Raw genomic sequence first — 25,259 nt, 5'->3', positions numbered from 1 at the left:
AGGAGCGGTTACCGAGCGGTACGAGGCCAAGTACTGTAGACCAGACCGATTGGGATTAGCCGAGTGGTCCAAGACCTATTGTTATAACCCACCCATGCCAATTGAAAGTTACCGAGCGGTCAGAGGCCGATCGCCATAATCCAGGACGACCGTTCGGTCCAGGCCATCAGTAGCCAGAAAAGAGTCGAGGGACAGTTATTTTGTGGGAGGATGAAGAGGTGGAGACTGAGGAAGCTGAGACCGAAGTAGACCGGAAGCAGATGGAGATGTTCGCTTTCTCGGTTGGAGGCCTCACTCAGCCAAAAATGATGAAGTCGAACGGTTTGATAGGGGGCCGAACGGGTATGGTTTTGACCATTAAAGGACGAAACCGAACGGTGTTGACCAATATAGGACGGAACCGAACAGTATTGACTAGGGTGTTCAATCAAGAAGGGAAGAAGGTATTCAGAAAAGGGGATCCAACACTAGCTAGAAGGTGAGGGGAGCCAAAAGCTTTGTTAAAAATAAAGGAAGTAGAACCGTGGACCTTGGTGTGGGATTTGGGGGTGATAGGAAGGAAAGAGGAAGCATGGAAGATAGTGGAGGAGGAAATGCCACCACCTAAGTCTCCCGACTTGAATTGGTGGGCAGTAGCCAGTGGATTCTCTTCAGATGATAACAAGATGATGAAGAGGAGCCAAGAGACCAAATTTTACGGTTCCAACCTTGAGGACAAGGTTGTTCTGCAGCGGGTGTAATGTTAGGATATAGGATGATAGAATAGATGGGTTTAGAAGTTAAGGGTATGAGGTGTTGGTTGTAAAGGGGAGCGGGTCAGAGCTGCTATAAATAGAGCTCTTGTAACTCTGTAGGGGTATCGAATATACTTTGTGTAAAATCAGGCGTTTTAACTTGTAGAGAGGGGTTATGCCCTCAACTAGAAAGGTTATGCTCCCAACTCATTCTTGTAAAGAGGTCTCTTTTACTGTGAATAATACAGGAAACCCATTCTTTCTTTCTGTCTCCATCTTTTGATTGAGTTCTTGTTAGGTTCCAAACCCAAGAACCTAACAACTTCTTATTTGAAATTGTAACATTATAAAGTTTTAACTTCCATGACATTGTAGTGTCTTCTTTCAAGTGAACAACTTCATTCATGGATACATGCATTCTGGAAATATCCTTGTTCAAATCAAAGCCTCGTGTAGTTTTCCTTCATGTGGGTATGGAGGTGTAGAGAGTATTTGGTAAAAGTTAAATTAATTGTAAGGCATTTTTGAAATTAAAAAGGTAGTGAGAAGGTGTAGAGAATACGAGGTGATGGAGGTAGCAACTCTCTAATGTTAATTGTCTGCTTAAAAAATATGCAACAGACCCATAAGTTTGTGATATTACGAAATATTCGGAGAGGTATTACTCATTGAGTCTTGTAAAAGTTGTTTTTCTTTTTCCGAGAACATCCCATGATGCAATAATTTTTTAAGAAATTATCCACAACCTAAATGAAAGAAAAATTGTGGTTACTGAAAATTGACTTTGAAAAGACATATAACAATGTGGTTGGAACGTAATTGGTACAGGAATCAATTGCCTTAAAACTAAAGTAATTGAAAAGATAAAAGAAAAAAAAATTAAAATAACATTTTAATCCATAAAAAAAATTTAATCATTCTGGCTATTGTCGTTTTTTGTTGAAAGTCACGTATTAGTATCTTAATTATTATTTTTTTTCAGTTAGATCCTATTTTTGAAAAGTGAAAGTAATTAAATTATTGTTGTTAGTAACACATTTAAAAAGAATATTAAATATTTTTTCATGTTTTTTTAAAATATTTTTTTTATTTTTTATGTTTTTGAAAAAAGTATTGTCCAAACTAACCTTGTGTCTCATGGTAATGACAATATAATGTGAATATAATGTGAGAGTGTCACATGTCACTGTGATATTAAGTATATTGCATTTGTTTCAATTTAATTATGTATTTTTATTTCATTTTAATTTAATTTTAAATTTTTTAAAATTAAACAAATTTATTATTTCAAAATTTAAATTAAATTCAATTTGTATATAAATGATATACAAAATAATTTTATTAAAATTAATATTTTTATATAAGTATATTTATATTTAAAAAATTAAAAAGAAAAACTTTCGCCGGCGCTTTGTAGCCAAGATAGCCTTCTTCTTCTTAGACTCTGCAGCCCTCTAGAGGCCACCCTTGGCGACAGCAACAAAGATGGTTGAATGTGGATGACTGTCGGAGGCTCTGAAGGTAATAACCGCGAAGCTGACACCCATAAGAGTGCACAGTGTGTGTGCTTCTGTCATGGAATAAGGATCTCGTAGATTGTGAAAATCGAAAACTATGAAATAAAATGAAATCAATAGGTGAAAATAACGAAACTTTAGGAATTATGAGATTTGGGTTTGATTTTGTTGATGGTAAAATTATTACCTCGGTGGCAACAATTCAGTATCTAACATTGTCGAGTGTTCCTATAAATGCTATGCTCTTTAATTTCGATTTACCGAATAACATATTTAAAGTTCTTAAATTTAACTACATTTTTACATGCTTCAAAATCATATCGAAAAATACATTCATCAGTTTAACATTGCCTTAAAAACAGTAACCAAAAGGTAGATATGAAATTGATATCACATAACAAATAGCCTATCAAAACTAACATGTTTTGTGCGGCAGCATGATATTACAATTGGATGATGCAGATATTTACCAACATAGCAAGGAGAAAACAGAAAAACAACAATTATACTCGGAAGTTAGAAATTTTTCTTTATTGTTTGAGTTGAGGAAGGGGGAGAAGGTGAAAAGGCCCGTGTCCACTACATAATTAAACACATTCATGACTCATAAAAAATATATCTCTCGTGTGTTTCTATTAAAAATCATCGCTCATGAATTTATATAGACTAAAGATTTGAAGGATGGCAAGAATCAGAAGCTTGGTATAATAGTTTATAGAAATAATTAAAGTAAGAATAGTACAAAACGGACAAAAAGTAAACAGGGAACCTGTAGAAACATGTGATGCCAAAAACATGTCCACAACAGTGTAACCTTCCAAAGTATGGGGAACAATAGAAATACTTAACAGCAAACAATCCTGAATTCAGAAGCTCAATTAAATTCATATATTTAGACCTTGAGTCAATTTATGAAGCAGGTGCTTAAAAGCTGGAGCTGACATTATTAAACATTGGGGTGGAGGGTGGAACGTATATCCGTGCCTTCTTAAGAATTTCAGCAACAACCCAATGTTTATGCTTGCTCAATGGCCTAGAAGGATTTGTTCGAACCTAAATAACAGGGCAAAATCAATAGATGTAGTAGCTTTTGGGCAAAACAAGTGCACTAAAGTGATGAGAATAAGAGGCCCAATATAAGTGATGAACCAATTAGATGGATAAGTTCATGTTACTAACTTTGTCACCAATGTTACAGAGGCTGTTCTCATCACGAGCCATGAATTTGGAGGTGCGCTTGACATATCGGTCATACACCTTGTGGTAGAATAGTCTATCCACTGCCACCACAACAGATTTCTGCATCTTATTGGAAACTACCATTCCTACTACCTGATTCATTTTCTCCTCCCAACCTGCAACACACCACTTGAATCTTTTTAAAATGAATAACATTAATAACACATTTGAACTTCTTGGGCTAGAAACCAGTGAAGTACACAAGCAAATGTTCGTCCAATAGAACCTCAGCCTATAGACATTTTCCTAGAAAAGAGTTACACAAAATTATCTACCAAATGCTAAATAACCACAAGTTAAAATGGTTGTAACTTTCACATTTTCTGAAAACAACAAACTCGTATGATTCTAGACGTAAGATAAACATCAATTGATATTAATAATTGATTGAAAATTATATACAAATTGCATTGATTAGAAATAAATCATTTTATTAAATATATGGCAAGCGACCATTTTTGAAATTCAGATGTCTTCCATTTTGGGGTCGCAATGTGATGATTTTCTTCTTAGGCACCCACCCCTTCAAAAACAAAGCCAACGGAACGCCTTCAAGTCATCAGAGAGAGATGATAACAGGTCATTCTTCACTCTTGAATCAGAGAGAGATGGTAACAATTCAAATTTGGAAATGAAACAACCACACCGAAACTTTCTGCACGAAATCTGTAGTTGAATCCTAATTTTGCGAGAACATCATACAAAAAACCTAGCTAAAACCCACTCTAATCTCGAACTCTATCAATCCTAAACTAAGCTAGTGGATTCTAATCGAAAACTGGTGGATTCCAAACATGAAAGCTCTAATTGCGTAAAAACTCTCTCTAATAACGATTTGTGATTTCTTGGTCTCCACCCTCGAAGAACATCCTTGTTCCCAATTTAATTCAACACGAACCCTAATTTTGTTAGGTTTTGATTTTTGATTTTAGAAAACTATTCTTTTTTTTTTTTTGTGTTTTAATTAGACATTTTCCACTTAAAAGACTCTATACAGTTAGAAGACCCAACAAAAATAAAGACTACATAAGTGATTTAACCTACATAAAATTAGACATATTATTGATATATTTTTTAAAATAGGTGGATATTCTACAAATTTTTAGAATTTATTTTATAGATTTTTAAAATAAAATTAAAATAAAATAATATATATATATATATAATATAAATTAAATTAAATTAAATTAAGTATAAATTAAATTTAATAAAATATAAATTAATTTTATTTTTAATTAATTAAATTTTAATTTTAATTTTTTAATTTGTCGTGAGTAATGAATAGTGATTCTACTGTACCAACCAACACTCAATTTATTTTATTTATAAACTGTTATTAAATAATAAACAGATACTAAATAATATGTTACCATTATCTAAAGGATCGCGATATTCTAACAACGCCAATTTGACAAAAATTTGACAATGTCACATGTCAAGTTTTAATTGGTTGAATTTGAATGTTTTTTTAAATTTAAAATCTGATTTGGAATGGGTTGAAGTTTGAATTCCGAAAGTGCCCTCTTCGTTTTCGAACTCTATCTTCTCTCCTTATCATTGTCTTCTCTCTCCATTTTAGGGATTTGAATTTCATTTCAACTTCTCTCTTCATAGCAGTGTTCTCCCTCCTCCATTTATGCAATTGTTTGTTCGTTATCATTGAAAGACCAAGTTAAGGTGTTTCTGGGTTGAGAAGTGAGTTCCTGCACCATTGACAAAGAACTGATGTTGTTGTAATCGATTACAGGGAGCTGGTAATCGCTTACCAGTAGAAAAATCTCCTTTTGTACCGAAAGTTAAAGAGTGCTACCCATACGTGGCTTAAGCACTCCCCAAGAATATTTTGGATTCGTTATGACTGTCTTTTGAAGGTTTTATGGATGGATCATTAAAGGAACACTTCAAGTTGGAATACTTCAATATTAAACAAATATAAACGAAATAATGAAGGGTATTGAATAATGAAAAATTATAACAATATTAAAAAGCACATACATTAATAAAAAAAACGTAATGACATTTCATGAAACAACAAAAACGACTTTGGGGAGCAGTGTTCATCTACCTGGGGAGTACAGTTGAAGTTTGTGTACAAATTACCCTTTTTCCTCTGGTAATCAATTACAAGACCCCTGTAATTGATTACTAGAGGAAAAAGGGTAATTTTTACAGAAACTTCAATTGTACTCCCTAACTAGATGAACACTGCTCCCCATTCTCTATTTTTGTTGAATTTTTCCTTTTTTGAGATGGGTGAGTGAGTTCAATGTTATTCGGTGAGCTCCCTGCACCAATAATGAGGTTAGGTCATTGATTTCTTCAAAATAAAAATGTCCATTTAGGTGGTTTTCTCCAATTGAGGTGAGGTACATAACCATTGCTGTCAACTTTGACCTTTGCTGACTATTTTAATCATAACTTTTTCCACAAACCTCCAAATGATGTGATTCTTTTTTTATTAGAAAGTAGACTAAAAACTCTTTCCAATGACTACTAATTTATAATTTTTGGACATCTGAGTAGGTGCACTTAATTCCTTAAAGTTAACGTTTTATATATTTCTACCACCTCTTACCTTTTCTGGTTGTTTTGTTCATAACTTTCTCCACCGAACTCCAAATGCGTTGATTCTTTTTTTTTTTTGGAAAGCTCTTTGAGTCTAGATTCCAACAAAACAAGAATCAAGTCATTTGGATTTCGGTGAAGAAAGTTAAGAACAAAACAAGTAGCAAAGGTCAAAAAAGCAGAGTTGGGGAGCAGTGTTCATCTACCTGGGGAGTACAGTTGAAGTTTGTGTACAAATTACCCTTTTTCCTCTGGTAATCGATTACAAGACCCCTGTAATCGATTACCAGAGGAAAAAGGGTAATTTGTACACAAACTGCTACTGTACTCCCCAGCTAGATGAACACTGCTCCCCATTCTCTACTTTTGTTGAATTTTTCCTTTTTGAGATGGGTGAGTGAGTTCAATGTTATTCGGTGAGCTCCCTGTACCAATAATGAGGTTAGGTCATTGATTTCTTCAAAATAAAAATGTCCATTTAGGTGGTTTTCTCCAATTGAGGTGAGGTGCATAACCCATGCTGTCAACTTTTACCTTTGCTGACTATTTTAATCATAACTTTTTCCACAGACCTCCAAATGATGTTATTCTTTTTTTATTAGAAAGTAGACTCAAACATCTTTCCAATGACTACTAATTTATAATTTTTGGACACCTGAGTAGGTGCAGTTAATTCTTTAAAGTTAACGTTTTATATATTTCTACCACCTTTGACCTTTGCTGGTTGTTTTGCTCATAACTTTCTCCATCGAACTCCAAATGAGGTTATTCTTGTTTTGTTGGAAAGTTCTTTGAGTCTAGATTCCAACAAAACAAGAATCAAGTCATTTGGAGTTCTGTAGAGAAAGTTAAGAACAAAAAAGTAGCAAAGGTCAGAAAAACAGAGTTGAGGAGCATTGTTCATCTAGCTGGGGAGTATAGTTGAAGTTTCTGTATAAAATACCCTTTTTCCTCTGGTAATCGATTACAAGACCCCTGTAATCTATTACCAGGGCAGAAATTGGCCAAAAATGCTTATGGAGCTCATCTAACTTACATGAAAGCACCTAAATGACATTTTTTTCTCAACAATTCAATGAGCTAACATGTTCCTACACCATACACACTGGACACATGCACTTGTAATCGCTTACAGAGAAGTTGTAATCGATTACCAGGTTAAAATTGCAGTTTTGTACTGAAATTTGATCTGCGCTACCCAAATGTGACAATTGCGCTCCCCATGATTGTTTTTTTTTTGTTGTGAGTGTCTTTTTAAGATATTGTCAATGGAGGACCCTTGTTGGTCATGGTTGATGGTTTTCACAACTTGTAGTGTGAAGTTTGGTAAGTCTTCTGTGTAGGGAAGACCCATCCTGGGTGGTCTTAGCAACGCGGGTTAAGTCCTGCACCATACACACTGGAGACATGCACTTGTAATCGCTTACAGAAAGGTTGTAATCGATTACCAGGTTAAATTTGTAGTTTTGTACTGAAAGCTGATCTGTGCTACCCAGGTGTGACAACCACGCTCCCCATGATTGTTTTTTGTTTGTTATGAGTGTTTTTAAGATTTTATGAATGAAGGACCCTTGTTGGTCATGGTTGATGGTTTCTACAACTTCTAATGTGAAGTTTGGTAATGAATCAATGGTGTGTGCGAAAAAGCCCAAACCTTGGTGATACCAACCTCTACGGTGTGTGCGAAAAAACCCAAACCTTGGGAGAAATACCGCCAACCACAATGGGAGACAAAAGCCAAAGACTTACATAACCACGAAAATGTTGCCAACAACAATGCACGCCAAAATCAACAAAATTCCAAAACGAGGGATATATACCGCCAACGAGTCCACAGTCACAGCATCAAAAAATGGGGAAATGGATAAAGAGAGAGACAAAATCCTCGACAGTGAACAAATGACCCAAGAAACGAAATAAGAAAAGTCGAACTCAAACTCAAAGGGGAGAGAGAAACAACATTTCAATGGTGGACAAAGAGTGAAGAAAAGCGAGGAACGAAGAGAACCCAAACGGTGGAGAGAGATGGATGCTTCAATGGTGGAGAGAGATGGAAGCTTCAATGGTGGAGAGAGAGTTGAGAAAACTAAACTGCAAGTGAATCTGAAAAAATAAACTGCTAAAAGGAGTTTCTATCCAAATTCATTCCAAAATTACCCTTTTGAACAAATTCCACCATTTTAAAAAAGCCTTTTAAAACCAACCAATGAAACAATGCCACGTGGCGTTGTCAAAAAGTTGACAAAATATTGTTGTTAAAGAAACGTTTTCCTTATCTAAATGGCTACCTATTTATTTTAAGGAAAACGTTTCTTCAACAACAGATTTTTGACAACAATTTGACAACAATACGTGTCTCACTATCATTAGTTATTTTTATTAAATTTTCTTTAAAAATTCATTTTGTTTTGGAGGACATTTTTGGAATAATTTTCAGAAACTTTTTGGCGCTTTTTAATTTCTGAAACCTAACCCTGCGAAAGTCTCTTTCCTCCTTTTCGAAACTCTCTTTCCCCCTTTTCGAAACTTTCTCTCCCCCTTCACCGAAAGATCCTTCAAAACTCTATCTCCGTCATTGAAGTTCCTTCCTTTGAAACTCTCTCCGTCATTGAAGTGGTGTCTCTGTCAACCGTTGTTCGTCCGTCGCTTGGGTCCACCAGTGTCTTTGGAGGAAGTCGTCTCTCTCTCTCTCTACGCCATTGAAGTGCTTTCTGTGCGCCATTTCTCCAAAGCTCTCGTTTTTTCCGTTGGCACCGTTGTTCCTTCGTCGCTTAGGTGCATTGTTCCTTCCTCTTTGGTTACAAGTGCATCATTCCTGTTTGAAGGGTGCATGACCTCACCTCTGGGTAGCACTCCTTAAGTTTTGGTACAAAAGGGGATTTTTCCACTGGTAATCGATTACAGGGTCCATGTAATCGATTACAAGTGCATCATTCCTGTGTCAATGGTGCAGAACCTTACCTCCCAACCTATAAACACCCTTCGTGGGTCTTCCATCTACATAGGACTCACCAAAGTTGAAATTACTTGTTGTGAACGCCTTAAACCATGACCAACAGGGGGGATCAATCCACAAAACCTTGAAAACACAATCGTCAGGACTGTTGGGGAGTGCTTCGGCCATGTCTGGGTAGCACTCCTCAACTTTTGGTACACAAGGGGATTTTTCCACTGGTAATCGATTACCAGCTCCCTGTAATCGATTACAACAACATCAGTCCTGTGTCAATGATGACGAACAAACAATGATCATGCACCTCACCTCAGTTGGAGAAAACCACCTAAATGGACATTTTTTTTGAAGAAATCAATGACCTAACCTCATTATTGGTGTAGGACCGCTTTGGCGTAGGGTTAATAAATCTTACATAAGCTGAACTTTCTTTCTCATAAATTCCAATACAGTAGTGGTTGATGACGGAGCAAACAATATGGGGTCATTTGCCGGTGCTGATGAGGGCAAATTCCAAAGAATCTATCGAAGACATTCTTCAAGCCCTTTGGAGAACTCAAAAGAGTGGTCTTGACACTTCTGATCGATGCATCATCCAAGACATGCTTCAACTACACAATGAATCTTGTTATGTAGTAAGATATTTATTACATAAAATATCTTAGATATTATATTTATTACATAAAATATCTTAGATATTTTAAACGGTTAAGATATTTCTGAGTAACTAACCACATTTTTAGGTAAGCTTATTTTTATTTGGCTTATAAATACAATGACAAGAAAGGAGATGAGGTACGTTCTCTCTATGTTCTAGAGACCCTAAATAATATTTCAGAGCAGTATCATAATCATTCTCTTGAGAGCTGAGGCTCCATAACTCACATCTGACTTGAGCGTCGGAGTATCTTTGCAGGTACCTCCCCCTCCTTTGGAGAGTATGAACAACAACAATTGGAGAAGAGCAAGCGTCCCAGACAGTCAGGAGCAACAAAGACACACTGGAAAACATCTACATAGAAACATTTTGGCGCCCACCGTGGGGTCGAGTGCCATCCCACAGAAGCCACAAGAGGAGCCTCGGCCTCGACGAATCACTTCTTCGGATAAAGCTACTCCATCAAGATGAAGCTGCCGCATCACCGCCAGGAGTCTCCTCCGCGAGCCATTGACGCCACCGCGAGCACCTCTGCGAAATCGCACCAGTGAGCACCTATGCAAAATCGCACCCCTTTGTGGGTCAGACCCAGCGCAGAGACAACCCCCAAATCAGGTCCGTCCATCAGCCTCCGTAGCGCCACCCGGCACCACTGTCACTGAGGCGCCGTTAGTCCATCCCAAACCTGGGGATGAATCATCTTCCGCAGCATCCACGCGCCCCATCCTCCGCATCTTCCGCAACACCCACGGCATCCACGCATCCTTCGAATTCTGCCTCCACGTCGTCCAAATTCCTATTCCCCAAACTTCAAACTTCGAACGACCTTCGACCATTTCCTGGTCAACCACCAAGAATGAGTCGCACTCCAAGGTCGTCCATCTTGGTCGACCAAAAAAATCGAGTGTGTATCGTGACCGATCAGCAAAACCTTCCTCATTGTCGTACGACCATTTCCTGTTCGACCACCAAGAACGAGCCGCACTCCATTGTCGGTTCTTCATCCTCAAATACTCCAGCATGCGGACACTCGGCTCCACCAGCGTTCGGTCATTCGACCAAAATGATGCTCGGTTATTGAGCCTCCCTGACGTTCGACAGCTTGGCCCCAACGTTCGGCCACCTGTCTCAATGACGTTCGGCGACTTGGCCTCAACCGTTTGGCCAATAGCTCTCATTGACGTTCGGCAATTTCGGCATGAGGCATTTCAGAATTCGGTCATTTGGACTCAATGACATTCGGCCACTTGCTCTCAAACGTTCGGGCATTCGATCTCACGGACGTTCGGCCCTACTCATGATCGGCCATTTGACCTAACTGACGTTCGGCTTCAAGCGTCCAGCACTTAGCCTCATTGACGTTCGGCCATTCGGCCTCAAGCGCTAGGCCATTCGCGTTTCAAGCGTTCCAGTATTCGTTCTCACAGACGTTCGGTACACAGCCTCTACCGCTCGGTCATCCATGACCTCAAATACTCCTTCATTCGGCAATTCGGATCCACCAGCGTTCGGTCATTCGACCAAACTGATGCTCGGTTATTGAACCTCCATGACGTTCGGCCGCTTGCTCTCAAACGTTCGGGCATTCGATCTCACGGACGTTCGGCCCTACTCATGATCGACCATTTGACCTAACGGACGTTCGGCTTTAAGCGTCCAGCAATCAGCCTCGCGGACGTTCGGCCTTTCGGCTTCATTGATGCTCGACCATCCATGGCCACGAGCGTTCCAACATTCGGCCACTCGACACCACTGATGTTCAACCGTTCGGTCTCACTGACGTTCAGTCTCCTTGATTTCTAACGTTCCAGAATTCGTCTCACGGACGTTTGACCCTACAGATAGTCCGCCATTCGGTGCAACTAACGTTCAGCTCCACCAGCATTCATTCATTCGACCAAAATGATGCTCGGTTATTGAGCCTCCCTGACCTTCGGCAACCTTGGCCTTAACCGTTCGGCACTTCGGTCTCACGGGCGTTCGGCACTTCGGTCTAACGGGCGTTCGGCACCTTGGCCTTAACCGTCCAGCACTCAGTCTCACTGACGTTCGGCCACTCCGCCTCAACCGTTCGATCATCCTTGGTCTCTAGCGTTCCAGAATTCGGTCTCACGGACGTTCGGCCCTACTGATGTTCGGCCATTCAGCTCAACTGACGTTCGGCCTCAAGCGTCCAGCACTCACCCTTACTGACGTTCGGCCTTTCGTCCTCTACCGCTCGGCCATTTGGGTCTCAAACGTTCCAGCATTCGTTCTCGCGGCCGTTCGGCCTAAAGCGTTCGGCACTTCGCTCATCATTGACGTTCGGTCTCTAGCGCTCGGCCACACATGGTCTCATGTGTTCAAACATTCAACCTTTCGGCCATTCGGTCTCATGTGTTCAAACATTCAACCTCGAACGTTCCTGCTTTCGGCCACTCAGCCTCATTGACTCTCGGTCTTTCGGCCTCTACCGCTCGACCATACATCTACACGAGCACTCAAGCATTGGGCCATTCGACCCCACTGATGATCAGCCAGTCGGACTCAATAACGTTCGTCCGCTTGCCTCAGTCGTTCAGCTGTAGGTCTCAATGACGTTCGGCCGCTTGGCCTCCACCCTTTCGCCTCAGTCGTTCGGCGATTTGCGTCTCAAGCATTCCAGCATTCGTTTTCACGAACGTTCGGCCTAAAGCGTCCAGCACTCAGCCTCACTGACGTTCGGCAACTCGGCCTCTACGGCTCGGCCATCCATCGACACGACCGCTCCACCATTCGATCCTACTGATGTTCGACCGCCAGGTTTAAATCGCGATCGAACGGTCTCACCTATATTTTATATATTATATATCTTATGCAGGTCACAGTAGACGGTCAACCGAAAACCGAGCGATCTACTATCTAAACCGATCGGCCTTACAACATAATCTGTTTTTTATGTTAAATTTTCCAAACCTTGTAAATGCATTGGTTTGTCTTGCTACTCTTTTTTCACTAATTCTACCGCGCAGATAAGCACATCTTACATGCATAGGCGGACACCAGAGATTCGTCCATGCTGAAGCACTCAAAACTGAGAAAACACTCCTAGACCTGGTAGATGTTCGCCCTAAAACACCCAGGAGCATTGAAAAAAGGGATACACTCCCTCTGGTAGTTGTTCACCCTAGAACACCCAGGAGAATTGAAAAAAGGGATACACTCCCTCTGGTAGTTGTTCGCCCTAGAACACCCAGGAGCATTGAAAAAAGGGATACACTCCCTCTGGTAGTTGTTCGCCCTAGAACACCCAGAACATCAACCGCTCGACAATCCATGTCCACGAGCGTTCAAACAGTCGGCCGTTCGGCCTCAGAAGTATTCGCCCTTTGATTTCAAGCGCTCGACAATCCATGTCCACGAGCATTCACTTTGATTTCAAGCGCTCGACAATCCAAGTCCACGAGCGTTCAAACAGTCGGCCGTTCGGCCTCAAAGGTATTCGCCCTTTGATTTCAAGCACTCGACAATCCATGTCCACGAGCGTTCAAACAGTCGGCCGTTCGGCCTCAAAGGTATTCGCCCTTTGATTTCAAGCCCTCGACAATCCACGACCACGAGCGTTCAAACAGTCGGCCGTTCGACCTCAAAAGGTATTCGCCCTTTGGTTTCAACCGCTCGACCATCCATGGTCACGAGCGTTCAAACATTCGGTCGTTCGGCCTCAAAGGTATTCGCCCTTTGATCTCGACCGCTCGACCATCGCCAAGAGCACTAAAGCAGTCGGCCGTTCTACCGTACTGATATTCGGCCTTTCGACCTCAAAGGTATTCGTCCCCTTGGCTTCAACCGCTCGTCAATCATTAATCCATGGCCTCGAACGCTCAAGTATTCGGCCGTTCGACGCCACTGATGTTGTCCATTCGGCCTCAATGACGTTCGTCCGCTTGGCTTCAATCATTCGGCCTCACATGCCACTCAGCCTCTACCGTCCGTAGCCTCAAGCGTTCCAGCATTCAGCTTCTATGACCTTCGGCTATACAACCTCTACCGCTCGGCCATCCAGGTCCTCACGTTCGGCCTCACTCGTTCCAGCTTTTTTGCCGTTCGGCTTCACATCTTTTTGGTCCTTCAAACTCAACCGCTCGGTCATCCTTGGTTTGAAACGTTCAGACCACAGATGAGCAACAACCAGAAACACGCTCTCTAATACAGCGAATACAGCCTCCCTCAAACTCATAAGTCCTATAGTTACCACGTCCGTCAAACGGAACGGTTAACTCGGACTTGGGGGGCATGTTATGTAGTAAGATATTTATTACATAAAATATCTTAGATATTTTAAACGGTTAAGATATTTCTGAGTAACTAACCACATTTTTAGGTAAGCTTATTTTTATTTGGCTTATAAATACAATGACAAGAAAGGAGCTGAGGTACGTTCTCTCTATGTTCTAGAGACCCTAAATAATATTTCAGAGCAGTATCATAATCACTCTCTTGAGAGCTGAGGCTCCATAACTCACATCTGACTTGAGCGTCGGAGTATCTTTGCAGGTACCTCCCCCTCCTTTGGAGAGTATGAACAACAACAATTGGAGAAGAGCAAGCGTCCCAGACAGCCAGGAGCAACAAAGACACACTGGAAAACATCTACACCGAAACATGATCTCGACCCAGTACTCCCTCTCTTTCTTCTACGTTTATGGATACATAGTAGTAGCAATGATCTAGGTTATGTTTGGACAAACTTCAACTGAAAAATAAAAGGCATCTATCTATAAACCAATTTAGTTTATATATAAGTTAGCTTTTATATATATATTTTTTAAATTTTTTAAACTTTTTATTTTAACTTTGATATAATGTTACGTCTTCAGTTTTCTCCAGCACAAATGCTTATGTATAAGTTCTTCTATAGAAATCCTTATCACGGTACAAAATATTATTTTAACACTATCTGCAGCTTCTGGTTTGCCTCCGAATGTTAATTAGGAGGTGTGTTTATGAGAATACTTCAAAGGAGGATATTCCAAAGCTGTTTCCGGATGAAGTTCTGCCTGAATTGCAAAAACTGTTGACACTTCTGTTGCAGAAGTTTCAGCTCGAGTGGCAAGAAGATGTGATGAAAGATCAAGTAAGTTGTTTTACTGTATACTTTGTGAAAGTGAGCTCAATTGGATACTTTAATCTGAGATTAAACATTTAAACTATATTGTTTTCAAGAATATTGTGCCTAGATTAAAGGCGATGACATGGAATATGACAAATCTGGAGAAAGGATCAGCAGACCCTGCAGAGGTTATTGATTTGAAGGTAAATACCACCTATTGAACTTGAGTAGAGGACGGACTTTCCTTCCTTCAATGCTCATTTTGTGTTGCTCTAGACTTTAAAGACAAGTAATAGATGTGCGTATCAATTAAGTCTTCTGGTCTGGCTTTATTATTAAGTAGATATGCATATGTATTGTATGTAAAATAATCAAATGTTGTTTTATGTGATTTTATTGTTTTAACTGTTTCCGTTTCAGCTTCAAAATGTTGGTCCATTTCAGTCGGGAGTTCAAGATGTAAAGTTCCAGTTGGCTATAGATTCTATAGATATGATGCTGAAAACCATGCACTGTATTAGAGACCAGTTTTCTACCATGGTAAACATTAGACTGAAGTTAGAACTTTTATCCAGATTGGATTTTATAATGAGCTCGCTATATGTTGTCAGGATGAGGCACTAAATGGGCATTAGCACCAGTAAACTGAAGGAGTTTCTTAGAACTTGTTTTTACAAGGAATGGTATGTTTGACTAATTTGTTGCATTTTGCTTTTAGATTTACTCAGTATGCTTGTTATTGAAAAAAATTGGCCAAATTTAAAGTGCTGAAGTACTTGTGTTTGAGAACTTAACTTGAGCACGGTCATCATCGGGATGCTTGTCAAATTGCATTTTCCTCGCATGGATAAAATGTTATTTCTGCAAATACAAGAGAATGAGAGGATATCAATTTGCTTATTGGTTAGAATAGGACAGTTGAGCTAATTATGGTTCAGTTAATTGGTCTAGTATCTATCAATGTCTTATCTTACTAAATGGAAAAAACATGAACTTAATAAACAATGCTTCTGAATTTAAAAGGGAGTTTTATTGAATTCAATAATACACTGTTTTAGATACAAAATCGGAGCCCTGGCTCCTGCAGAGATGACTTCTCCCCTCATACATCTGACAATTGCTTTTTCCTATATAACAGAGTATAACTACAAAGGAAAACAACTCTCCCCTCTCACAATAACTTCTTTACAAAGCAATTTCTTTCTGCAATAACTGTTCTAGCAACTTCTTTCCACAAAATAACTGCACTCCATTGCAGTTTCGGAGACCTTGTATGTCTTTCTTGAGTATACCTTTCAAATGGCTAGTTTATTTAGGACTTATATAACTGGTTCTCCTTCCAACCCAACAAAGTATTGGATTGTATCGTTAAACCTGCTGTAAATGCAACCTTTTCCTGAAGGCTGAAGTTGGAAATTGATAGCTGTTCCTCCCATGTTGCATCTTCAGCTGGCTTGCCCTTAAATTGAATTAAAAATTGCTTCATTTTCTTTCCTGCATGTATACTTCCTCTGTTACTCAACCTGTTTTGGTTCATCTTGCGCTTGTAGTTCAGCCGGAAATTCTGGTTCTGTTGCATAGAAGCCAATAGCTTTTAGCTTCAATTTGTAAGACACCTCTCCGTGCTAGTTCAATATCTGAAAATAACCATAAAAGCGTGGTGCAAGCATAGCTGTCTGTGCAGCCCAAGGTTGAAGAAAACTTACTCTCCACTAATTCTGTTCCTTATGCTTCTCATGGTACAATGTTTCATCTGTTTTTGAGTCTTGTATAAATGATGTTTGAGCTGTTTTAGTGCCTAATCTTGTTCCTTTAACTAACAAGCCACTGAATGGAATGTGAGGCTTTCTTCCTGTTGGAAGTTCCATATTGACTAGAGATAAGGCCAATTTAAAGTATATAAGTGGGTGTAAATCTCACTTTATAAGCCGGTTTTGTGGGGTTGAATTAGGGTTTAAAGTTCACTCCTTAATATAATAGTAGAGACATGAGTTAGAGTCTATCCTAGCGAGATTTGTCTTTGTTAGGCATATCATTCTACCGGCTATCAAGCCACTATCAGATCACACATTAATATTTAGTCCCACGCATGAGATGTATATAAGTAGGTGTAAACCTCATCTTAAAAACCGATTTTGTGAGGTTGATTAAGGTTTAAAGTCTACTTCTTAACATTTCCATTTGCCTCTTGAAATGGGGTAGCACATGTGGTTACATGAAATTTGGTGTTGTAATAAAATTCCACCCAAAGTCAGTGGTAAAAACCACTTCTGATTGGCTATCCATTTAATTGTAATAGGGTGAATACATCTTTAAATCTATTCCTCGCAGCTTCAACAACTCTTACCAAAATAAACTTGCAAATAAGCTGTCAGGATCCCTTAGAATAGATTTTGGAATTCCAGGAAGTTAATCACCTCTTAAGCAAATAAAGCTGCTATCAATCTTGCTATACAATGAGTGTCATTTTTCAGAAATGGGGTCTATATTGTGCAGTATTAACTGAAAAAATAGATGACCAATTCTTGCTGTGTTAATGGTGTTTGCTTACAATTGAGATATATTTACGCGTTACTAACACTTATATTAATTGATAAAGCTTTCTTCAAAAGTTTGTGCATTCTCATAATAATTAGAATTGGGAGGAGGTGAGAAAATCATTTAAATTGACCATAAAAATTCTTGTTATTCCTTTTAGTACAGTTTGTAAAGTGATTACTAAAAATTGAAATTTTGAATTCATTTTCAGCACAAGTTTAAATTTATGTTGCACGGAGTACAGTACTGGTATCGGATACGAGTACCGACTACAGCATTTAAAAAAAAAATTGGGGTACAAGTACTTAATATAATTTTTAAAATTATATATATAAAGAAAATAATTGATTATATATGATTAAATTTTATAAATGGTAAAAACGTAAATAAACATAGTTTACTATTTAACTAAATGAACATGACCAAAACGCATATCTCATAATAAAAAACTATAATATATAAAGTTTTAACAACAAATATCAAATATGATTAAATGGGTATGTTCTAGTTACTCTCACAAGAAGACTGATGATTGTGAAAGAGTTTCAATGCATTTTATTGAAGCCTAGAAATTGCAACACTATACATGAACCACCATTCTTCTAGTTTCAAATGAAGTAACCAATTTTTTTATTGTAGATTTTTTATAGGTACCTGTGCTGTGCTTTTTTGCATAATTTGAGTTACGCTGAAATCTTTGTCCCCTTTTCTTCTTTCAGAGGTTAAATTGGCTCTATGGTTGAGCTCAACTGAAAACATGAGATTTTGAATACATAATGTTAATGTAATTTAAATTCTCAATTCTCAGAGGCTGAGCCTTGGCGTAATGGTAAGGTTTAATGTCTTGTGAGTGCCTAGATACTGGAAACAGCCTCTCTCCTTTTGGTGATAAGACTGCTACCACCCTCTGTACCATATAGATACCTAACCACTGCGCCAACCATTTTGCGATTTTGGGTTCACAATTCTCTAAAATTTGTCACTCTTGTATATTTGATAGCCCTAAGAATAATGTAATGCCAGTCAAATATTATGGTTGAAATTTACTCTGAAATAGTGAAATACAAAGCTCATGGTGATTTCAATTTGATCTGATATAGGAATTTCTTTTTTCTGGTATAGCAGGAGGACAGAGATTACAGACCCAGCAGGGGGAATCAAGATTCGGGCTTCAGCCTCAACTGGCAAAATCGTTTACGTAGTTTAGTATTCCCTATATTAGAAAGAAATATGGTTAACAGTCACGCTTTTTGGTTAAGATAATTCCAAAGCTATTAGTTAAATTTCTAGTTTAATGGATTTAGCAATTCCCTTTTCCTAGTGAGAAACTCCTTTGGTTGTGGATGGGACAACCTCGTACATAACTTCCTGCGAGTCATTTTTTTCTTTCTCGTTTTCCCTTTGCATTCTCAAGTTGTAAACATGAAGATCTTTGGATTCCCTTTATGGATTACTTTATTGGGCATCAGCAATTTCTGTTTCGATAAACAAAACGATCAACTTGTTCAAAAGAAAGAAGTGTGACCAAAACTCCTGATTATTATGTCATAATTTACACAAAATTTCACATTTCACGGTTTCACCTAACTCAAAATGAGAGCAATAAACTTGCAAAGTTGCTTTTTACAAAGGCCTTGCCTTGCCCTAAGATCTTGCCGTCAGCTATGATGGGAAACAGATCAATTTGTTACTGATTCATTAGAAGTCATTCTTGTCGGATGGATGTCAAACCCTGCTGTTAGGAGGCATCGGGAGAACCCCATCAAAGAAATCACCAAAATAGCCACGGGGCTCATGTACTAGCCTTGAGATGATATCTCTTAGCGTGATCAGTCCTTTAAGATTCCCATCATTGTCAGCAACGTAGACCCTATGAATCTTCTCATGGTCAAGCAGTTGAATCAGTTCTTTGATTGTGCAGTCCGTATTGCATGTAATCAGTTCATCTGACATTGGAAAGGTCCCTTCATGCTTCTCTATGTAGCTTCTAACGGCTGTCAGGAAGTCTTTTGCTGTAATAGACCTGTCATAGGGAGAACTTATAAATTAGCATGCCACGGATATAGAACAGCAAAGAAATATGGGGAATAAAGAAGCTCCTAGTTCCTGTCTATCAGAAATGTGATGACAAACCTATAGTCATGGTAGATTTCTGGAGCAGTTAGGAGGAATTGAACATCTTGCAGGCTTATGTTACCAATTGCCCTGCTGCCACCACCTCTTTTCATCACTGGCAACCCCCCAATTCTCTTTTTCCTCATCAGTTTAAATGCTTGAAGCACTGGTTCATCTTCATAGACCTGAAAACAACTAAACCTGTTAGAAAGTTGGTAAATATAAAATCAACCCTTCGACTTTAGCTTTTATTGAAGTTAAATGAAAAGAACTTCTACAAAATTTAATTCCGGATACGTAGATTTTAACTAATGCAGATAGCTCAATTTATTTTATCTTATTATTTTCTACTCTTATAAAACATGTTTATGAAAAAGTTATCCAAACAAGCCTGGGTGTATGGTGATGGTAGAAGGCATAATGGAATGGATTGTAGTTGATATATTGTGACATGTTTTAGTAAGACTTTGTTAGTATATCATAGAGTAATGTTGTAGCAGACGTATACAACATGGAAAGTATAAGCTGAAATTCATAATTTTCCACCATGAATCAGAAATTAAACATAAGACAGTTATCCACCTTTATAATATGATTATGTGTCACCATGGGAAGACCAACTTGAGACAGCTTCTTGGTTCCCCAACTCTCAAACCACTGAAGACCAACACATCCTGCCAACATGTGAATTACAGAAGACTGTGTAGTTTGACCGTTCGGTTATGAATGTCGTTTTATCCTGATCGGGTGCATACATGGGAATCTCGTTGTATCCCGAATATGCATCAAGGAAACTTAACACTGCATGCCTTGAGGCCCCATCTACTAGGCGTTCTACGCTTGGTAGGGGATATGAATCCTTGGGGCATGCTTTGTTTAGGTCCGTGAAGTCCACGCACATTCTCCATTGGTCGTTCGGTTTCTTGATCATAACCACGTTGGCTAGCCACGTGGTGTAGGTTATTTCCCTTATAAATCCGGCCTTCAGGAGTTTAGTGACTTCATCGTGTATGGCGTTTCTCTTTTCCTCACTGAATCTTCACTTCTTTTGAGCAACCGGTCATGCTTCTCTAAAGGTAGCCAGCTTATGAGTCATGACGCTCGAATGAATCCCAAGCATGTCCGAAGCCGTCTAGGCAAACAGATCTGCATTGGTTTTCAAGACTTTCATCAATCTTTCTTGGTCGGTTTTGCCGATCAATCTCCTATGGACGTCACCTATGATTCATTATTACCGAGCACAAACGGCTTGGTATCTCCCAGGGGTTGTATGCAATCATTAGTGTTAGATCGCGGATCCAGATCGATCACAGCAGTTTCTTGCCTTCTAGGTGGTCGCTGGGGGACAAAAGGAGTGAGTTTTAATCTTGCAACATAACACTGTCGAGCGGCTAGCTGATCTGCCCGAACGGTACATATGGTTCCCCGTTCTAATGGAAACTTCATGGTTAGGTGAGGGGTGGACACTATAGCTCCGAACGCATTTAGGCAAGGGCACCCCAATAATGCATTATATGAAGTATTTGCTTCTACTAGTAAGAATTTGACTCTGAGTTCTCTTGTGTCTTTTCCCGTTACAAGCCAAGTTCTCAAGTCTAAATATCCTCGGGTACCAACCCTTTCTCCTGCGAACCCTACAATTTGTTCATTGAAGGGGGCTATTAGGTCCTCGGACAAGGTCATTTTTGGGAACGTCTACCAATACAAGATGTTGATCGAGCTGCCCTGATCAACCAGCACCTTGCTAATGAGACACCGAGATATCTCGACCGTGATGACCATGGGATCATCCTGATCAGGGTTAGGGGCGTGAAAGTCTTCATCATTGAAGACAATGGATGGCATGGATCGAGGTTTCCTATCCACCATGTGGACGGTCTTTAGGCTCCTCAGATGTCTCTTCCTTACTGAAGAGGATGCTCCTCCTCCAGCAAAACCGCCCGAAATGGTATTGATCCGCCTGATGATCGATCGGTCGCGTTCGCGACTATGACTGTGCCTTCGCTTCCGTTCGGTTCTTTCAGAGAACCGTTCGGATCTTTCATAAGACCGTTCGGATCTTTCATAAGACCGTTCGGGTCTTTCATAAGACCGTTCGGGTCTTTCATAAGACCGTTCGGTATGCCTGTGCCGCGACCTTTCTTTGGTTGGGCTTCTCCTCCTGGTATCCTTTTCCTTTATGAATTTTTGTAGATGGCCCTCTTGGATGAGCCTCTCGATTTTGTTTTTTAACGTGGTACATTCTTCTGTGGTGTGGCCCTTATTTAGATGATATTGACAGGTTTTTACTTCGTCAGCGTCTTTAGGAGAAGACTTTCGCCGGAGTATGATCAAATCGGCGGTAAGGGCTTCTTCTAGAACCTTTGTTAGGGGTGCATTAAGGGCCGTATAGTGGTTGAACGGGGGAGCGCGAGGGAAACTTTTTTGGGGATGGTCTCCGTTGCCGTGGAATGGTTGTTTTCCCTCCTTTTTGCTTCCACCCGCAACCTCTTGTTGCTGCTTCTTCAACGACTACCTTATGTCCTATATGCGAATAAATTTTGCCACCCTCTCCTAGAGTTCCTCCATAGTTTTGGGAGGTTCTACATATAGATCTTCTGAGAAATATCCCGCTCTCAGGCAAGAGGGTAGATTGTTGATGATGAAGGTGTGGCCAATGTCCCTGATCTGCCGAGCAGTTTCATTATATCTCCTCATGAAGGCTCGTAGAGATTTGTCCTTCTCTGCTTGGTATTGACGAGTTCTGCGGGTGTTAGGTCTTGCACCCGGCTGGATGCATACTGGCTCCTAAAGAGGGATTTTACAGTGGCAAAACAATCTATTGTGTCGGGAGGAAGAGTGTTGTACCACGACAGTGCCTCTACCATTAGTGATAATGAAAAGGCCCGACATTTAACTGGGTCACTGCTTGTGTAAAACGTCATTGAGTTGAGGAAGGCCCTGATGTGATCATTAGGATCAGTGGATCCATCATATTTTTCCATTACTGGAGGAGTTCTCTCGGGCATTGGAGCCTGCATGATTGTTGTCGTGAATGGTAGTAACTCGATGGGATCTTCTCCTACGGGATTGTCGTGCGGGCCACCATTGGGATTACCGTTCCAGTTACCATTCGATTGCCATTCGGGTTACTGTTCGGGTTACCGTTTGGGTTTATGTTCGGGTTACTGTTCGGGTTACCGTTTGGGTTTCCGTTCGGGTTACCGTTGTCAGTTTGACCATAATGGGCTGACGATACTGAGAACTGCTCAGATGGTGGTCAGTTATACCGTCCGGTTCTTAGCATCGCTATTTCGTCTTCATATTTCTGCTGCATCTCCTGTTGAGCTTGCGCCTGCGCCTGCGCCTGCAATTGTTCTTATATGGCATGCGCTTGTGCTTGCATCTGAGCCTGTATTTGCTCCTACAGTGTTAGTGCTTGCGCTTGCACTTGCTCTATCAATCATCTGATGCTTTGTTGATCTGACATACTCCTTGTGGTTACCATCGGGCTTCTTCTGCTTGCTCTCGGCCCCACGGTGGGCACCAAAATGTTTCGGTAGATATTTTCAGGACCGAGAGACTAACCTTCTGACGTGTCTTTCCCGCTTCCGAACGCCTGGATCGCCTACCTTCCTTTAGCCAGGATCGCTCGGTCTTCAGTGTGGACCGCTCGGTCACCTTCAATCCCTTGCTACTGACCGTTCGGTATTAATGCGAACCGATCGGTCTCCTTCTTGACGAGGGAGGATGTACCTGCAAAAGGCACTCTGATGCTCAAGTTGGGCATGTTGTTGAAGAGCTTTAGCTCTTAATGAAACACTCAATGAATGGTTGGCACTGTTTGAGTATTGGAGAGTATTGGAGAGTGAATCAAGTGTCAGTAGAATGTAAGTGGAACGTACTTGGCTTTTGTACCTGGCTTTTGGCCTTGTCAATATATTTATAATTGTTTCATAGATCAAATATAAACAACCTTACCTGGAGATGCGGTTGGTTACCCAAAAACGGCTTTATCAATATCTTCAACCAAATATTTTGGATTTGGTTTGTCAAATATCTTTAACCTGATATCTTTAATTATTCTATCATCCACTGGACTATTGGTCTAGTAACAACTTAAGCGTTGGCCCAATTACCATTTGAAGTAGCTTATTAGCACTGTAGGCCCAATTACGACCCAAATCATTTGACCAATGATAGATAGACCGATCGGCCTTATTCAATAACCGCTCGTTCAATATTTCATACTATACATATATGTTTCTCAAAGTCCAAAAATTTAGCTTTTGTAGTGAAATTAAAGTTCCATAAGTCTTATTTCCAATGCAAAAGTCTAGTTTCTAATATAAAAAAATCCATTCATTTAGAGGTATGTGGAAAAGGTTATAAGCAAAACTCAATGTTGGCAGTGAATTACAGCACTAAGTGCCACCTCTGTTGGCTCTCGACGAGAAAGTTATTGTGAGCTATTTATGTTTGCCTCCTTAAGTGTCAGTCCTCTTCATGAACCTCCTTCCATTATTCATTATTAGACTTTCATGATGAGTAATACCTAATGTAAAGAAATTTAGTACAACAAAATTATACAATATCATCCAAACATACCACAATACATCTTACTTCTATAATCAATCTAAACTACATTTTGTTCGTATAATTTTTCTAAAATATATTCTATAAGTTATCTATAACTTAATCTCTAAAACTATAAGCAAATATTGACTTAATAATTAAGTCAGTTGTAGAACTAAAATAATTAATTTGTGCTTCAAACTTTTACTATTCCTAAATTTTAAATTTCAGTTTTAAATATCAACATTAATCTATTATTAATCAATAGTATTAAATTAATTTTAATATTCAAAATTGAAAATTTACACATGTAAATAACACGGTTTCAATATCAAGCGTAAGTAACAACAATCGAATAGAAACATTTATACATTGTCATGATTGATATTTCCAAAAACAACTACAAATCAATATAAAAAAACAAAATGAAAAAATACACTTCTAAGCTCAATAAGAACGTTAACCCACTATTCAATTAGGATCACTTTTTATAAAAAAAAATAATAATAATAACCAAAGATAAAATTTGGAAATATGTAGTTATGCAGCAGATTATGGCATTTTTCTTTTCCTGTATAGCAGAGTGAGCATGATTAAAATGAAGGAACAGAAGAATACAAATAATTGAGCATGTTATTGCAACAGTTGATAGAAAGCAACAACCATGGTTAATCTTTTCAGCTCGTGATCCCCTTGGAGACTCATCTAACGCTTGGTCAGGTTGGGAGCATTTGAAGTTCCAATGCGAAGGATTGCAGAAAACAAAGCAGACATGGTATTTTATGATCACGTCCACAAATACGGAAGAATATACCCCGTTTATCAGGTATCTACATAGACTACATACACTACATCTCATCTTAACTGAACCATGTTTTCTAATTATCTAAATGTGTGAAGCAGAATATGTGTGAATTCAGAAAAGAAATATTACTCTGGCACTGCGTAACTAATTTATTCCTTTTCAAGTAAGATTTAGGAAACATGACTGTAAACACTACGAAAGATAAGTCAAATGAAACAATTCCGAATATGATTAAATCAAATTCTAAAAACTATATCGAATATACGAAGATTATTGAACTTTCCCTCTTTCCTATTTCGTTTTCTGTTTAAGGTTGTTACACTTGGCTAAAGAAATATTTAATAGATATAAATTTAGAGAAAATAAACCTTATAATACCATGTGTCTTAATCATTAATAGTAATAGATTAATGTTTTAATGTCCTAGTTATCTAATTCTGATAATAACAAACGTCTACTAAAATTTAAAGGTTAGAAGTATTCCAAAGAATTTGATGAGTGGCCAACATG

At 39.2% G+C, this 25,259-nt stretch overlaps 3 protein-coding genes across 5 annotated transcripts; 1 reads left to right on the top strand and 2 right to left on the bottom strand.

The window, feature by feature from the left end:
- Positions 1 to 2,933: 2,933 nt before the first annotated feature.
- On the bottom strand, positions 2,934 to 4,425 carry LOC108319751 (uncharacterized). Of its 3 annotated transcripts, none has more exons than XM_017550993.2 (3): positions 3,944 to 4,425; positions 3,431 to 3,606; positions 2,934 to 3,304 (listed from the first exon to the last, which is right to left on the bottom strand). In XM_017550993.2, exons 2-3 carry the CDS (start codon positions 3,590 to 3,592, stop codon positions 3,176 to 3,178), a joined length of 291 nt encoding a protein of 96 aa, XP_017406482.1. In that variant the 5' UTR covers positions 3,593 to 3,606; positions 3,944 to 4,425; the 3' UTR covers positions 2,934 to 3,175. The 3 variants fall into 3 exon arrangements, with proteins under 3 accessions (XP_017406482.1, XP_017406481.1, XP_017406480.1); XM_017550992.2 differs by having other exon boundaries at positions 4,012 to 4,423; XM_017550991.2 differs by lacking the exon at positions 3,944 to 4,425 and having other exon boundaries at positions 3,431 to 3,918.
- A 5,044-nt stretch (positions 4,426 to 9,469) lies between these two features.
- Positions 9,470 to 15,431, top strand: LOC128193332 (uncharacterized). The gene is made up of 6 exons (XM_052874595.1): positions 9,470 to 9,633; positions 14,291 to 14,303; positions 14,591 to 14,761; positions 14,851 to 14,940; positions 15,158 to 15,277; positions 15,349 to 15,431. Exons 1-6 carry the CDS (start codon positions 9,470 to 9,472, stop codon positions 15,370 to 15,372), a joined length of 582 nt encoding a protein of 193 aa, XP_052730555.1. The 3' UTR covers positions 15,373 to 15,431.
- A 3,281-nt stretch (positions 15,432 to 18,712) lies between these two features.
- Positions 18,713 to 21,259, bottom strand: LOC108319750 (SNF1-related protein kinase regulatory subunit gamma-1). The gene is made up of 4 exons (XM_017550989.1): positions 21,131 to 21,259; positions 19,973 to 20,089; positions 19,409 to 19,575; positions 18,713 to 19,298 (listed from the first exon to the last, which is right to left on the bottom strand). The coding sequence occupies exons 1-4, from the start codon at positions 21,257 to 21,259 to the stop codon at positions 19,001 to 19,003; spliced, it is 711 nt and encodes a 236-aa protein (XP_017406478.1). The 3' UTR covers positions 18,713 to 19,000.
- Between the last annotated feature and the right edge of the window lie 4,000 nt (positions 21,260 to 25,259).

This window comes from Vigna angularis, chromosome 3 (assembly GCF_016808095.1).
Source record: "Vigna angularis cultivar LongXiaoDou No.4 chromosome 3, ASM1680809v1, whole genome shotgun sequence".
In the NCBI taxonomy this organism is placed as follows: Eukaryota; Viridiplantae; Streptophyta; class Magnoliopsida; order Fabales; family Fabaceae; genus Vigna; species Vigna angularis.
Note: the sequence above shows the minus strand (reverse complement) of the source record. Positions and strands in the feature narration are given on the sequence as shown.